This window comes from Meles meles, chromosome 6, assembly GCF_922984935.1.
Source record: "Meles meles chromosome 6, mMelMel3.1 paternal haplotype, whole genome shotgun sequence".
Classification (NCBI taxonomy): domain Eukaryota; kingdom Metazoa; phylum Chordata; class Mammalia; order Carnivora; family Mustelidae; genus Meles; species Meles meles.
This window is the reverse complement of record NC_060071.1, coordinates 108,689,248-108,703,259: the sequence shown is the minus strand read 5'-3', so window position 1 is coordinate 108,703,259 and position 14,012 is coordinate 108,689,248. Positions and strand designations below refer to the sequence as shown.

The 14,012-nt window shown below is 41.2% G+C and overlaps 1 protein-coding gene across 1 annotated transcript; it reads right to left on the bottom strand.

Moving 5' to 3' along the window:
• Positions 1-8,696: 8,696 nt before the first annotated feature.
• LOC123944282 (elongation factor 1-alpha 1) lies at positions 8,697-10,292 on the bottom strand. The gene has a single exon (XM_046009229.1). It carries the CDS (start codon positions 10,230-10,232, stop codon positions 8,844-8,846), a length of 1,389 nt encoding a protein of 462 aa, XP_045865185.1. The 5' UTR covers positions 10,233-10,292; the 3' UTR covers positions 8,697-8,843.
• Between the last annotated feature and the right edge of the window lie 3,720 nt (positions 10,293-14,012).

Sequence of the window (14,012 nt, the reverse complement as noted above, 5' to 3'; positions counted from 1 at the left end):
TCTTTTCCCTCAAATTGAAATACAAAGAACACTTAATGGCTTTCTGGAACAGAGTTGCCCCCTCAGCTCAACTTCAGTGTAAGTCAGAAATAAGCTTCTATCTTGTTAAAGCCCCTGTGTTTTCAGCTAAGCCTATATCTTAACCAATACACTGACTAAAAATAGACAAAATAAATTCAAACTTCTCTACTGCAGGTGCCATGTTAAACTAGTCTATCCACTGCCCTCTGTGCCGTTTCTGCTTTTTAAGTTACTCTTCCCTAAAATATACTTTCTTAAAAAATATATTTTTTTAAATTTATTTGAGGGTGGTCAAGACGGAGGAAGGAGCAGAGGGAGAGAATCTCAAGCAGACTCCTGCTCCGCACAGAGCCCTGCGTGGGGCTGGATCTCACCACCCTGAGATCATGACCTGAGCTGAAACCAAATGCTTGACTGAGCCACCCAGGTGCCCCTTCCCTAAAATATACGTTGATTGAGATTTCATGCAAAATCGTTTGAATGACTCTCCGTTGCCTTCCTAATTAAGGACAATCCCTCACTAGACATTCAACATGTCTAGAGGTTTCTCCAGCCTCTGCTACTCATATTACTTACTACACATATTTCCCCATCTTCTCTAGTCATACTCGATAGTTGTACTTTGGGGGACCCTCCTGTCCTTTCTCTCTGCCAGGGCAAGTCTTCTCCATCATGTGATTAAAAAACAAAAAGAGTTATACAAAAAATTGAGGGCTTTGGAGTCAAATGGGCCTCATTGAAGCCCTGAGGTCTACACATGACACCTTGACTTTCCCTCAGAGCACCTCTCATGGTTTGTTATTGTACGTTTGATCAATCTCTGCCTCCCCTACTAGTCCATAAGTTCCACATGGGTAGGGGTGATGTTTATCTGTCTCAGTGTTTTGTCTCCAGGAGTAGCACAGCACCTGGCAATTGATAAACAGATAATAAATGTTTGTTCAGGTGCCTGGCGGCTCAGCCAGTTAAGCATCCAATTCTTGGTTTCCACTCAGGTCATGATCTCCAGGTCGTGGGATCAAGCCCTGCGTGGGGCTCTGCATTCGGGGCAGAGTTTGTTTGAGATTCTTTCCCGATCCCTCTATCTCCTTCTCTGCCCCTCCCCTTGCACACACTCTCTCCCTCTAAATTAATAAAATCTTCCCCCCAAAATTTGTTAAGTGAATGAATAAACATCTCCGAATCTGTTATCTCGGCTATTAAATGAGGCTAATTATTGCAAGCTCACAGGGTTGTTTCTAGAAATAAATGAAAAAATAAAATGAGGTGATGCGTGTCAAACAATTAGCACATAGTATATACTCAGTAAACGGAAAGCCATATTGTGCAGTGATTGAGAACACCAACTTTAGAGTGAGACCTACCTGGATATGGCTATAGCCAGGCATTTATTGTATGACATTGGATTAGTTATTTATCTTTTGTAGTCTTCCATGTCTTTCCCAATAAAATTTACTTGGTATTATTGTTAAATGTATTACATTTGATCACCTATGTACTGACCACAGTGTGTGGTACACAACAGGCATTCAGTAATAGTATCTATTGCTATCCATCATTCATCTAATTATTCATTTATTCATTTAACAGATTTTTATTGACTGCATCCTATGTACTAGACCCTGGGCTTTGTGCTGAGAATACAGTAGGGGGCAAATCAGAGTGGATCATAAGGCCGACTTCGTGAGATCTATAAATCGTGAGATCTATAGCCTGGTGAGGTAGACCATTAAAGAAATAAACATGGGAGTAACTGATAAAGAAGAAGAGGACAAGGGTGCTAGGAGAAGGAGAAACAAAGGACAGGGATTTACAGAAGTAGCTATTTTTCATGACCCAGCTCAAATGGCAAAAGTTCTGAAACCTATCTTTGCCCTTTCCCATTCTCTCCCAATGCATGATCATTCATTCCCCTTCATTCAAACCCCATGACACATTAAACTTATATTATGACATTTGTGCATGTTTAATCATGAGAATAGCTATTATTACCTACTCTTACTAGTCAAATTGAAGCTCTTGTCCAATCCTTTCCATTTGGACTATAAACTTCTTGAAGGAAAGTTTTATGTTTTACCTGCCTCCGTTGTACCTGTAGGATCTAGCAGGGTTTCTGGAATAAACTAAGGGCTCTAGGAATAGTTGTGGAATAGAAATAAACTGTACTCTCTTCTTCGACTTCCAAATATGAAAAATTTATCCTGTCAAAAGATTCTCTCTAATCTTCACACTATTTCTTTTTTTTTTTTGAAGATTTTATTTATTTATTTGTTGGAGAGAGAGAATGAGAGTGTGAGCACAAGCAGGGAAAGCAGCAGGCAGATGGAGAAGCAGGCTCCCTGCTGACCAAGGAGCCTGATGAGGGACTCGAACCCAGGACCCTGGGATCATCAAGACCTAAGCTGAAGGCAGATGCTTAACCAACTGAGCCACCCAGGAGTCCCTTCACACTATTTCTTAGTAAATTTTTATACATCAATTTCTTTCACATATTATAGATGATAAATAAAACAGAAACAAGTTACAATTGTCAGAATTTTATTATATTTTTCAAGATTTTATTTATTTATTTATTTATTTATTTATTTATTTGAGAGGGAGAGCACTAAAGTGGGGGGATTTGTAGAGGGAGAGGGAGAAGCAGGCTCTCTGCTGAGGAGCCTGACAGGGTGCTGGATCTCAGAGCTCTGGGATCATGAACTGAGCCAAAAGCAGACGCTTAACCAACTGAGCCACCCAGATGCCCCCAGAATTTTAATCATGAAAAAGCTTTAACACGTTATGGCAAGAAGGGCATTCTCGGAAAAATCCCAGACTGAAGTCCCTTGACCAATACCTGAAGACATTCTTTTTTTTGCAATATTTGAAAATACCTTCCCAATATAAAATTCTGCTGCTGCTTGTCCCATATTCTTGTCAAAAAGAACAATCATCACTACTTAAAACAGAAAGCATACCAATGGCTCTTTCTGGTGGCATAATCTCTTGACTGAAAGGAAAACATTTACATTCCACCCAGGTTGATAGTAAATAATAGAGTAAAGAATATTTACTGGAGCGCCTAGGTGTCATGGTCAGGTAAGCACTGAACTCTTCCTTTTGGCTCAGGTCTTGATCTCAGGGTTGTGAGACGGAGCCCCACTCAGCACAGAGTCTGCTTGAGTTTCTCTCTCCCTCTCCCTCTGCCTCTGCCCCCCACTCTTTCTCTCTTTCAAATAAATAAATCTTTAAAAAAAAAAAAAAAGAATATCCGCTCATATAACTGAAAAATCCAATGATAGGGATGTTGTAGATGAAGCTTGATCCCATACCTCACGGATACCCCGAAGACCTGGGTTCTTTCCCCATTCCATGTCCTAAGACTGGCTCCAATCCTAGTCCTAAAATGGCTACTCGTGGTTTCTGGAGCCATAGACCTTCTTTTCTTGTGTCAGAGAGAACAATTCTGTTCCAGCATTCCCAGAAATCCCTCCATAGCCATTGTGTGGTCTACTCAGTTTACATGTCGACCCTTTCTTCTATTGCTGTAGTCAAGAGGATAGCATATGATGATTGGCTTGGCCTGTCCTACCACTGACAGGGAAGCAATGAGGTCAGCTTCCACAAAATTACATAGATCCCAAAGGAAAAGGAAACTAGAGACTATTGGGAAGGGTGAAGGAGGAAACAGATGGCCAAGCATCTAACAAAGAGACCTATGTAAGGTCTTGGTCAGCCTTGGTCTATGAAGTCTGCCTACTCAACAGGATAGGGCCACTCATTCACATCAGTAAGGGGAAAAGAAAAAGTTATGAACTTCTTCCCTCTCTTCTGAAAAGTGGTATTATATTCTAGGGGAGAAAATGAGCTTTGGTTTTCTATGTTTGGTTTTTGTATTTTATTTCTTCTGCTTGGGAGAAAAGTGTTATGATCTGATATTGTCAACATCTTTTTTTGTTGTTGTTTTTTAAGTAATCTCTATACTCAAGGTGAGACTGAGACTCAAGACCCTGAAAGATGGATAGGCTCATGCTCTACTGACTGAGTCAGCCAGGTACACTTTTATTTCCTTCTTTGTTTGTTTGTTTTTAGTAATCTCTGTGCCCAAAGTGGAGCTATAACTCACAACCCCAAGATCTAGAATCACGTGCTCTACCAACTGAGCCAGCCAGGTGGCCCTAATATGGCCAGCACTTTTAAATAAAATTATTCCTATTCTAAAATTTTGAAATGATTATTAAGTGAAGGCCAAGTAACAATATATACTCTGTCTTGAGTTATTAAACTTCCTAGTAGAAATGTTGACATTTTACCTCATTTTCAAGGAAAAATAACTTGAGATAAATTTCCAGAGAAGACTTTCATTTATCTCCACTTATTTTGATCAAGTGAAAGCTGCTAGAGAATCCACTGGATATCATCTATTATCTTTTCTGTTCTTTTTTCTCTGCCTCTCCCCAACCCCCAGCCATGTCTCTCTGTTTCTGTCTCTACTTAGACACATACACACATTTTTCTTCCTTCTTTGTCCTTTCTCTCCATTTCCTCTTCTTCTACACCTGCCATTTTTAAAAATAATGTTCTTTTTAAGTTTTTATTAAATCCAGTTGATTTTTTTTTTTTTAAAGTAAGCTCTACGCCCAGTGTGGGGCATGAACTCATGACAGTGAGATCAAGAATCCCATGCTCTGCCGCCAGACCCAGCCGGGTACCCCTCCACCCTGCCATTCTTCCTTCCCTCCCTAGAATTCTCCTCCCTTCATGTTCTCTTTCTTCTCTCTCTTTTCTCTCATGGTATTCACTCTTTCTCTCTCTCCAAATAGCTCCCCATAGCTGGGTTAATTTAGTAGGAGAAAGCCAGTTCTTTTTTTCTTCACAGCATCATGGAAATAAGGATGAAGCTGGTGGCAGTGATTTAAGGCTGTCTGAGGGAGAGCTACACCCTTTCTCTTTGGCGTCTGAACTGCATTAGAGGACAAAGTCTCAGCCATCTGGTAAGAAATATGGTGGTTTTGCCAAAATGTTCTACATTAGTTATTAAAGGAGAGAAACTCCAACCTGTTGACTGGCGAGCTCTATGGTCTCTTATCACCCTAATTCTCACACTACCCTCCAGAACCAAAAAGGCAGCTGAGTTTTCTCACCTCCATTTCGGTCATGAAAAACCAGTAAGCACAGGTACTAACGGTGGGATAGAATGACCAGATTTTTAGGCTTAAGGTATTACTGTCTTTACTTCTGGCTGATTTTTTTACTCTGCCATTACTCAGAGTAGCAAGAAACTTCTCTTCCAAATAACTGTAGCCATTAACCATTAACATGATCAAGAAGGACAGTTCACAAACAAGAGACAATGACATTAAAGTCAAGCAAAGTATAATCACTCTTAAAAGCGCAATGTTCTGGGACCAGCCTATGCCAAATATAGTCCTCAAACAAATAAAGGAAATTCATTGCAAGTTTTTTTAAGGAACCTGATACCATAAAAAAGTTGTGATTACGCTTCCAAAATAGCTATCTGGAGTTATCAAAATACCCTTGTTTAAGGGATAACTCTGAGATTCATATGAACGTTCTTATAAGATATGTAATATGAAAGTTTTGAGCAACACTTTCAAATAGACTCAGCTGCTAATGGTAAAGGAAAAAATTCTGTCCCTGAAGAGGTAATTTAATACCTAGAGCTTGCTTACAAAAGATGGAAGACTAAGGAATATTTATGTCACTTTGACAACTAGTTTTATGGATTGTTTTTATGATGACAGACAAATATACTATTTTCTGGTGGTGATGGACTTGCTGTTAATTATTGTTTAATTTCATTCAAGAGTTTTAGGGGCACCTGCGTGGCTCAGTGGGTTAAGCCTCTGCCTTCTGCTTAGGTCATGATCTCAGGGTCCTGGGATGAAGCCCTGCATCCGGCTCTCTGCTCAGCAGGGAGCCTGTTTCCTCTCTCTCTCTCTCTCTGCCTGCCTCTCTGTCTACTTGTGATCTCTCTCTCTCTGTGTCAAATAAATAAATAAAATCTTTTAAAAAATTAAATTACAATAAGGTCATCTCTACATTGTAGGTATGTGCAGTGCACAATGGAAATACAAGTCGGAAATTAAGGTTCTATGATGGAGTCTGGAAGACTTCATAGAGAAGGTATCTTTTGAGATGGAGCTTGAAAAATGAGTTAAAAATAAAAAGAAGCAAAAATAGGTAACTCAGGTAGAGAGAATGTCACATGTCAAGACATGGAGGCATGCATAATTTGGCTTGCTTAAGAAAATAAAACTAGTTTATTATTGTTGGAACAAAAAATACGAAAGTAGCATAGAAAACGAAGTATGGAGAGTGCCTGGGTGGCTCAGTCACGTGTCTGACTTCAGCTTAGGTTGTGATCTCGGGGTCCTGGGGTGGAGCCCTGTGTTGAGAAGTCTGCTTGTCCCTCTCCCTCTCCCTTTGCCCTTCCCCCTGCTCGTGTTCTCTCTGTCTCTCTCTCAAATAAATAAACAAAATCTTGGGGTGCCTGGGTGGCTCAGTGGGTTAAAGCCTCTGCCTTCAGCTCAGGTCATGATCTCAGGGTCCTGGGATCGAGTCCCACATTGGGCTCTCTGCTCATCGGGGAGCCTGCTTCCTCCTCTCTCTCTGCTTGTCTCTCTGCCTACTTGTGATCTCTCTCTGTCAAATAAATAAATAAAATCTTTTTTTAAATAAATAAATAAATAAACAAAATCTTAAAAAAAAAAAAAAAGAGCAGTTGGGTGGCTCAGTTGGTTGTGTCTGCCTTCAGCTCAGGTCATGATCTCAGGGTCCTGGGATTGAGCCCCTCACTGGGCTCCCCGCTCAACAAGGAGTCTGTTTCTCCCTCTCTCTCTACCCCTCCCCCCAACTTATGCTCTATCTCTCTCCTTCAAATAAATAAACAAAATCTTTTAAGAAAAAGGAAGTGTGAACAGGATTCTGCAGACAAATCACAAAATTCATTTTATGCTATGATTAAGAATGTCTTAAGAATTCAATTTTTGTGGGGAGGGGTGATACCTGGTGTTTCAGTTGGTTGAGCAGCTGTTTTTGGCTCAGGTCATAGCCTCAGGGCCCTAGGATCAAGCCCTGTGTCAGTCTCCCTGCTCAATGGGGAGTCTGCTTCTCCCTTTCCCTCTGCTCTTCCCTCCTGCTCATGCTCTCTCTCTCAAATAAATAAATAATCTTAAAAAATGAGTTCAATTTTTTTATAAAGTATGCATTCTTCTTATCACATAATATATAGTTAGTTTATAGAGTGATTTTTTCCCCCCAGTTTCTTGAACATGGTAATTTCACATCTTGGACCTCAGTCTGTTCTGATGTTAAATATTAAAAATTAAAACTTTGGCAGTTCCTGGGGCACCTGGGTGGCTCAGTAGTTAGGCATTTGCCTTTGGCTCGGGTCATGATCCCTGGGTCCTGAGATCAAGTTCCGCATCGGGCTCCCTGCTCAGTGGGAAGCCTGCTTCTCCCTCTCCTACTTCCCCTGCTTGTAATCACTCTCTTGTGTCTCTCTTTCTGTTAAATTAAAAAAAAAAAGAAAAAAGAAAGCCTCAAAAAAAAAAAAAAAAAAAAAAAACCTTTGGCAGTTCCTGCATTAAGAAAAAAAAGAATGGGACTGCCTGGCTGGCTCAGTCAGTAGAGCATGTGACTCTTGATCTTGGAGTCATAAGTTCAACCCCCAAGTTAAGTGTAATGCTTACGTTTTTTAAAAATGTAATTTTTATTCCATACACCATACAGGTTACTTGAAGAATTTCAAGTAGCATGATCAGTTTTTTATTTAGAAAATATATAGGGGCGCCTGAGTGGTTCAGTGTGTTAATCCTCTGCCTTCAGTTCGGGTCATGATCTCAGGGTCCTGGAATCGAGCCCCGCATTGGGCTTCCTGCTCATTGGGGAACCTACTTCTCCCTCTCTCTCTGCCTCTGCTCTGCTTACTTGTGATCTCTCTCTCTCTCTGGATCAAATAAATAAATAAAATCTTTTAAAAAAATGTATAGGCTAAATTGGGAGAGGACACATCTGGAGGCAGAAAGAAAAATGACCAAATACAATAGTCCAGGCAATATTGGAAATCTGAACCATAACAGAGGTACTGAGGTTTGAACAGAGGGAAAAAGATAAAAGATACATTTAGAAATCAATATCAACAGTAGCTATTAATTGATTAAATATGAATAGAAGGGAAAAAGAAAATCCTGAAATAACTCACTAGAGTTTTGCTTGGGCAATGTGATTGATAGATACTGCTGCCATTCATTTATAATAAGAAAAATGGAAGAGGTGCCTGGGTGGCTCAGTGGGTTAAAGCCTCTGCCTTTGGCTCAGGTCATGATCCAGGGTCCTGGGATGGAGCCCCGCATCAGGCTCTCTGCTCGGTGGGGAGCCTGCCTCCCCTGCTCTCTCTGTCTGCCTCTCTGCCTACTTGTGATCTCTGTCAAATAAATAAGTAAACTATTAAAAAAAATGGGAGAGGGGGTCCTGGTTGGCTCTGTCCGAAGAACATACAACTCTTTTTTTTTTTTTTTTTTTTTTTTTTCTCATTAAACTTTGTTTTAATGGGTCTCAAAATTCTGTGACAGATTTTTGGTCAAGTTGTTTCCATTAAAAAGTACTGATTTTAAAAACTAATAACTTAAAACTGCCACACACACACAAAAAAAATGGTCCACAAAACATTCTCCTTTCCTTCTGAAGGTTTTACGATGCATTGTTATCATTAACCAGTCTTTTACTATTAAACTTAAATGGCCAATTGACACAAACAGTTCTGAGACCGTTCTTCCACCACTGATTAAGACTGGGGTGGCAGGTGTTGGGGATAATATTCATTTAGCCTTCTGAGCTTTCTGGGCAGACTTGGTGACCTTGCCAGCTCCAGCTGCCTTCTTGTCCACTGCTTTGATGACACCCACAGCAACCGTCTGTCTCATGTCACGAACAGCAAAACGGCCCAGAGGAGGATAGTCAGAGAAGCTCTCAACACACATAGGCTTGCCAGGAACCATATCAACAATGGCAGCATCACCAGATTTCAAGAACTTGGGACCATCTTCCAGCTTTTTTCCAGAACGACGATCTATCTTCTCCTTCAGCTCAGCAAACTTACAAGCAATGTGAGCTGTGTGACAATCCAGCACAGGTGCATATCCAGCACTAATTTGGCCTGGATGGTTGAGAATAATCACCTGAGCAGTGAAGCCAGCTGCTTCCATTGGTGGGTCATTTTTGCTGTCACCAGCCACATTGCCACGACGAACATCTTTGACAGATACGTTCTTGACATTGAAGCCCACATTGTCCCCAGGAAGAGCCTCACTCAAAGCTTCATGGTGCATTTCAACAGACTTGACTTCAGTTGTAACATTGACTGGAGCAAAGGTGACCACCATGCCAGGTTTAAGAACACCAGTCTCCACTCGACCCACAGGAACAGTACCAATACCACCAATTTTGTAGACGTCCTGGAGAGGCAGACGCAAGGGCTTGTCAGTTGGACGAGTTGGTGGCAGAATGCAATCCAGGGCTTCAAGCAGTGTGGTTCCACTGGCATTCCCATCTTTACGGGTGACTTTCCATCCCTTGAACCAAGGCATGTTAGCACTTGGCTCCAGCATGTTGTCACCATTCCAACCAGAAATTGGCACAAATGCTACTGTGTCGGGGTTGTAGCCAATTTTCTTAATGTAGGTGCTGACTTCCTTAACGATTTCCTCGTATCTCTTCTGGCTGTAGGGTGGCTCAGTGGAATCCATTTTGTTAACACCAACAATTAGTTGTTTTACACCCAGTGTGTAAGCCAGAAGGGCATGCTCACGGGTCTGCCCATTCTTGGAAATACCTGCTTCAAATTCACCAACACCAGCAGCAACAATCAGGACAGCACAGTCAGCCTGAGATGTGCCTGTAATCATGTTTTTGATAAAGTCTCTGTGTCCTGGAGCATCAATGATGGTCACATAATACTTGCTGGTCTCGAATTTCCACAGGGAGATATCAATGGTGATACCACGTTCACGTTCAGCTTTCAGTTTATCCAAGACCCAGGCATACTTGAAGGAGCCTTTTCCCATCTCAGCAGCCTCCTTCTCGAATTTTTCGATAGTTCTTTTGTCGATTCCACCACATTTGTAGATCAGATGACCAGTAGTGGTAGACTTGCCCGAATCTACGTGTCCGATGACAACAATGTTGATATGAGTCTTTTCCTTCCCCATTCTGGTTTAGGTTGAGCGGTGGTTTTCACGACACCTATGTTCTGGCGGCAAACCCGTTGCGAAAAAAGCAGAACATACAACTCTTGATCTTGGGGTGGTGGGTTCAAGCCCCACACTGATTGTAGAAATTACTAAAAACAAAAAATACATAAACTTTTTTAAAGTGGGAGCAGCAGCAGGTTTATGGATGTAGTAATTTGGGGACATTTTCAGCTTAAGATCCTTTTGAGATATCTAAGTGGTGATATCTGGTTGTCTTATATGATTCTTTCTAGATTCAAAAAGAAGTCAGGGGGCGCCTGGGTGCCTCAGTGGATTAAGCCGCTGCCTTCGGCTCAGGTCATGATCTCAGGGTCCTGGGATCGAGCCCCGCATCAGGCTCTCTGCTCCACAGGAAGCCTGCTTCCTCCTCTCTCTCTGCCTGCCTCTCTGCCTGCTTGTGATCTCTCTCCCCGTCAAATAAATAAATAAAATCTTAAAAAAAAAAAAAGAAGTCAGAACTAGAGTTATCATTAAAGTTACGATGTGAATACCAGAAAATGTTTATAGTAAAAGAAGAGGACCGAGCAGAAAATCTCAGAGTGCTCCACCACTTAAAGGTCAGGAAAAGGAACAAGAACCTACAAAGAAGTCAGAAGAAACTTGCGCAGAGAAGTAGAAAGAAAATCAAGAAAGAGTGCCCTCATGGAAAACTAAGAAGGAGAAATATTTTATTTACACTTTTGTATTGTTTCACTTCTTAAGCAAGCACATATGTCTTTTGTCATGTGAAAAATATTAGATTAAAAACATAGATTAAAAAAAGAATGAGGGGTGCCCAGTTGGCTTAATAAGGAAGAGCATGCAACTCTTGATCTCAGGGTTGTGAGCTCAAGCCCCACACTGCTATGGAGATTAATTAAAAATAAGATCTTTAAAAAAAATGAGAAACTCAACAACAAAAAGATAAACAACCCAATTTAAAAACAGACAAATAACTTGAATACATGTCCCCAAAAAGATATAAAAGTGGTTAACAAGCATATGAAAAGATGCTCAATATCATTTGGAAAATGCATATCAAACCTGTAATAAGATACCACTTTATACCCACTGAGATTGACATAATCTGAAACAAAATAAAACAAGTGTTGGCGAGGATGTAGAGAAATCGGAGCTTTCATATATGGCTGGTGGCAATGTAATATTGCACAACTATGGTGGAAAACAGTCTGGTGATGCCTCAGTAAGTTAAAGTTACTATTACCAAGGGACTCAGCAACTCCACTCCTAGGAATAGAACCCAAAGACTTGAACAGGAGTGTTCAAACAGAAAACGTGTATGAATATTCATAGCAGCTCTAGTCAATAATAGCCAAAAGGTGAAAATGACCCAAATGTGCATCAACAGATGAACAGAAAAACAAAATGTGGTATGTCCATACAGTGGAGTATTATTCAACTACAAAAAGAATGCAGTATTGATATAAGCTACAACACGGTGGACTCTGAAAACATGCTAAGTGAAAGACGCCAATCACAAAATGTCACTCATTGTATTGCAGACAATAGGTAGAATAGGAAATTCCCTAGAGGTTAGTAGTTGGCAGAGGCTGTTGAGAGCTGGCAAGTGGAAAGTGACCGCTTATACGGATATGGTTTTCTGTCCGTGAGGATGAAAAGCTCTGGAACTAGATAGTGATAATGGCTGTATAACATTATGCATGTATTGAATGCCATATGTACTCTTTAAAACGATTTAAATACAGATCTTCTATTATGAGTATTTTACCCCAATGGGAGGAAAATAAAAAGAATGAGAGTGCAGGCAGCAGTGTCTCATTAGGTGAGAACTGCAAGACAGCAGCAGCCCTTACGGACATTTCTGAGAACAGTTTCAGGGAGACAGAGCAGGGCCAGCCTGGAGTGGGGGATAGATCAAACAGAAAGTGCTGTGTGAGGACCGTGAGTGGAAAGAGGGCTTTCTGACGCTGGACTATAAACTGGAGGACTGTGAACTGTAACACTTCATCTGACAGTAGTCAGTGAGGGGGACACGGAATGATGAAAGGGTCTTTTTATTTTGGTTTTTATTTGGTTCTAGGGTGTCTGTGTGTGTCTCTGTGTGTGTGTGTGTGTGCCGCACACATGCACACGAGGAATTTGAATACCCTAGAAAGCACAGAGGATGAAGATACCGGGAGAGAAGTAATTAGTAGAACTTGATCCTCAAAGAGGCAGGACACAATGGGGGGGGGGGGGCGCGCAGACTTCAGCTCTGTAACGAAAAAGACAGCTCATCTTCAGAAAAGGGAGATGGCTGCCCCTGAAGAGACATATGTGGGTGGGAGACCAGAGGCTAAGGAGTCCATGCCTGAGGGCTTACATGACATTACACACCATCGGGTAAAATCACTCTCAACCCTAACTGTACACTAAAATCGTGTGGGGGATCTCTTTTTAAAAATACTGATTCTGGGCCCTAGACCCAGAGATTCTGATTTAATTCATCTGGAGATTATTTTTCAAAAGCTCTTCAGAAGATTCTAATGTGCAGCTGTGACTAAGACCCTTTGATCTGGTCATTAGCTCAGTTCAGTCAAGACCCTCGCTTTTAGTCATCCTTGTGGGTACTTCCTCCTTTGGGATAGATTGGAAGCGACATGGTGTCTTTCTTAACCATTGAGGTGAGCCTGCAGGGGACTAATAAAGTCCTAGATGGGGCCCCCCAACTAGCGTAAGGCCAACTGACCTCACCCTGGCCTACCCATTTGGAATCCCATGTCAGTTGCAAAGAAACATGTTAGTAAATATTAAGAATAAGAAAATGTGAATTACAGAGCATTTATTCTAAGCCATGCATGATGTGAAGCATTTTGTTTGCATGATCTCTCTTTTTAAAAAAATTTTTATTATGATACGTTAGTGACCATACAGTATATCATTAGTTTTTGATGTAGTGCTCCATGATTCATTGTCTGTGTATAACAGGTGCTCCATGCAATACGTGCCCTCCTTAATACCCGTCACCGGGCTAACTCTTCCCCCCAAACCCCCTCCCCTCTGAAACCCTCAGTTGTTTCCCCGGAGTCCAAAGTCTGTCATGGTGTGTCTCCCCTCTGATTTCTCCCTCTTCATTTTTAATCCCACAACTGTCCGTTGTGGTAAATAGCACTTGTACTCCCACTTTACAGGTAATACATCACACAGTGAAGGATTTGCTCAAGATTACAGGTAGAGGTTGGCAAGGGCACTCCTGCCGCCATCAGAACCCAAGTCATGAATCAGTGTATTCTATAATGAAAACTTTGCAAATGAGTCATAGCTCAGGCCATTTCCCTTCTCAACACCAGTTTAGGTCTTCTTAAAACGTGAAATTACATCCTTCTTTTACGTGAATATGAGTTTTAAGATATATATTCAAAAATCGGGGCACCTGGGTCGCTCAGCAGGTTAAACCTCCGCCTTCGGCTCAGGTCATGATCCCAGGGTCCTGGGATGGAGCCCCGCATCGGGCTCTCTGCTCAGCAGGGAGCCTGCTTCTCCCTCTCTATCTGCCTGCCTCTTTGCCTACTTCTGCCTACTTATGATTTCTCTCTCTGTCAAATAAATAAATAAAATTTATTAAAAAAAGATATATATTCAAAAATCAAGGTTTGACATTTATCTTGGGCTATGTTAGCTGAAAGCAGTTATAGGCTGGAGAGGTTTTATGTTGCGCATCCATAATTCACCTTCCATAATTTATGTCACTTCTTAGTATAATAAGAGAGGGTGTGTGGCAGAGTGACTTAACACATG

Excerpts from the sequence above, each read along its gene's own strand:
- LOC123944282 (XM_046009229.1), bottom strand. The coding sequence starts at position 10,232 with ATGGGGAAGGAAAAGACTCATATCAACATTGTTGTCATCGGACACGTA.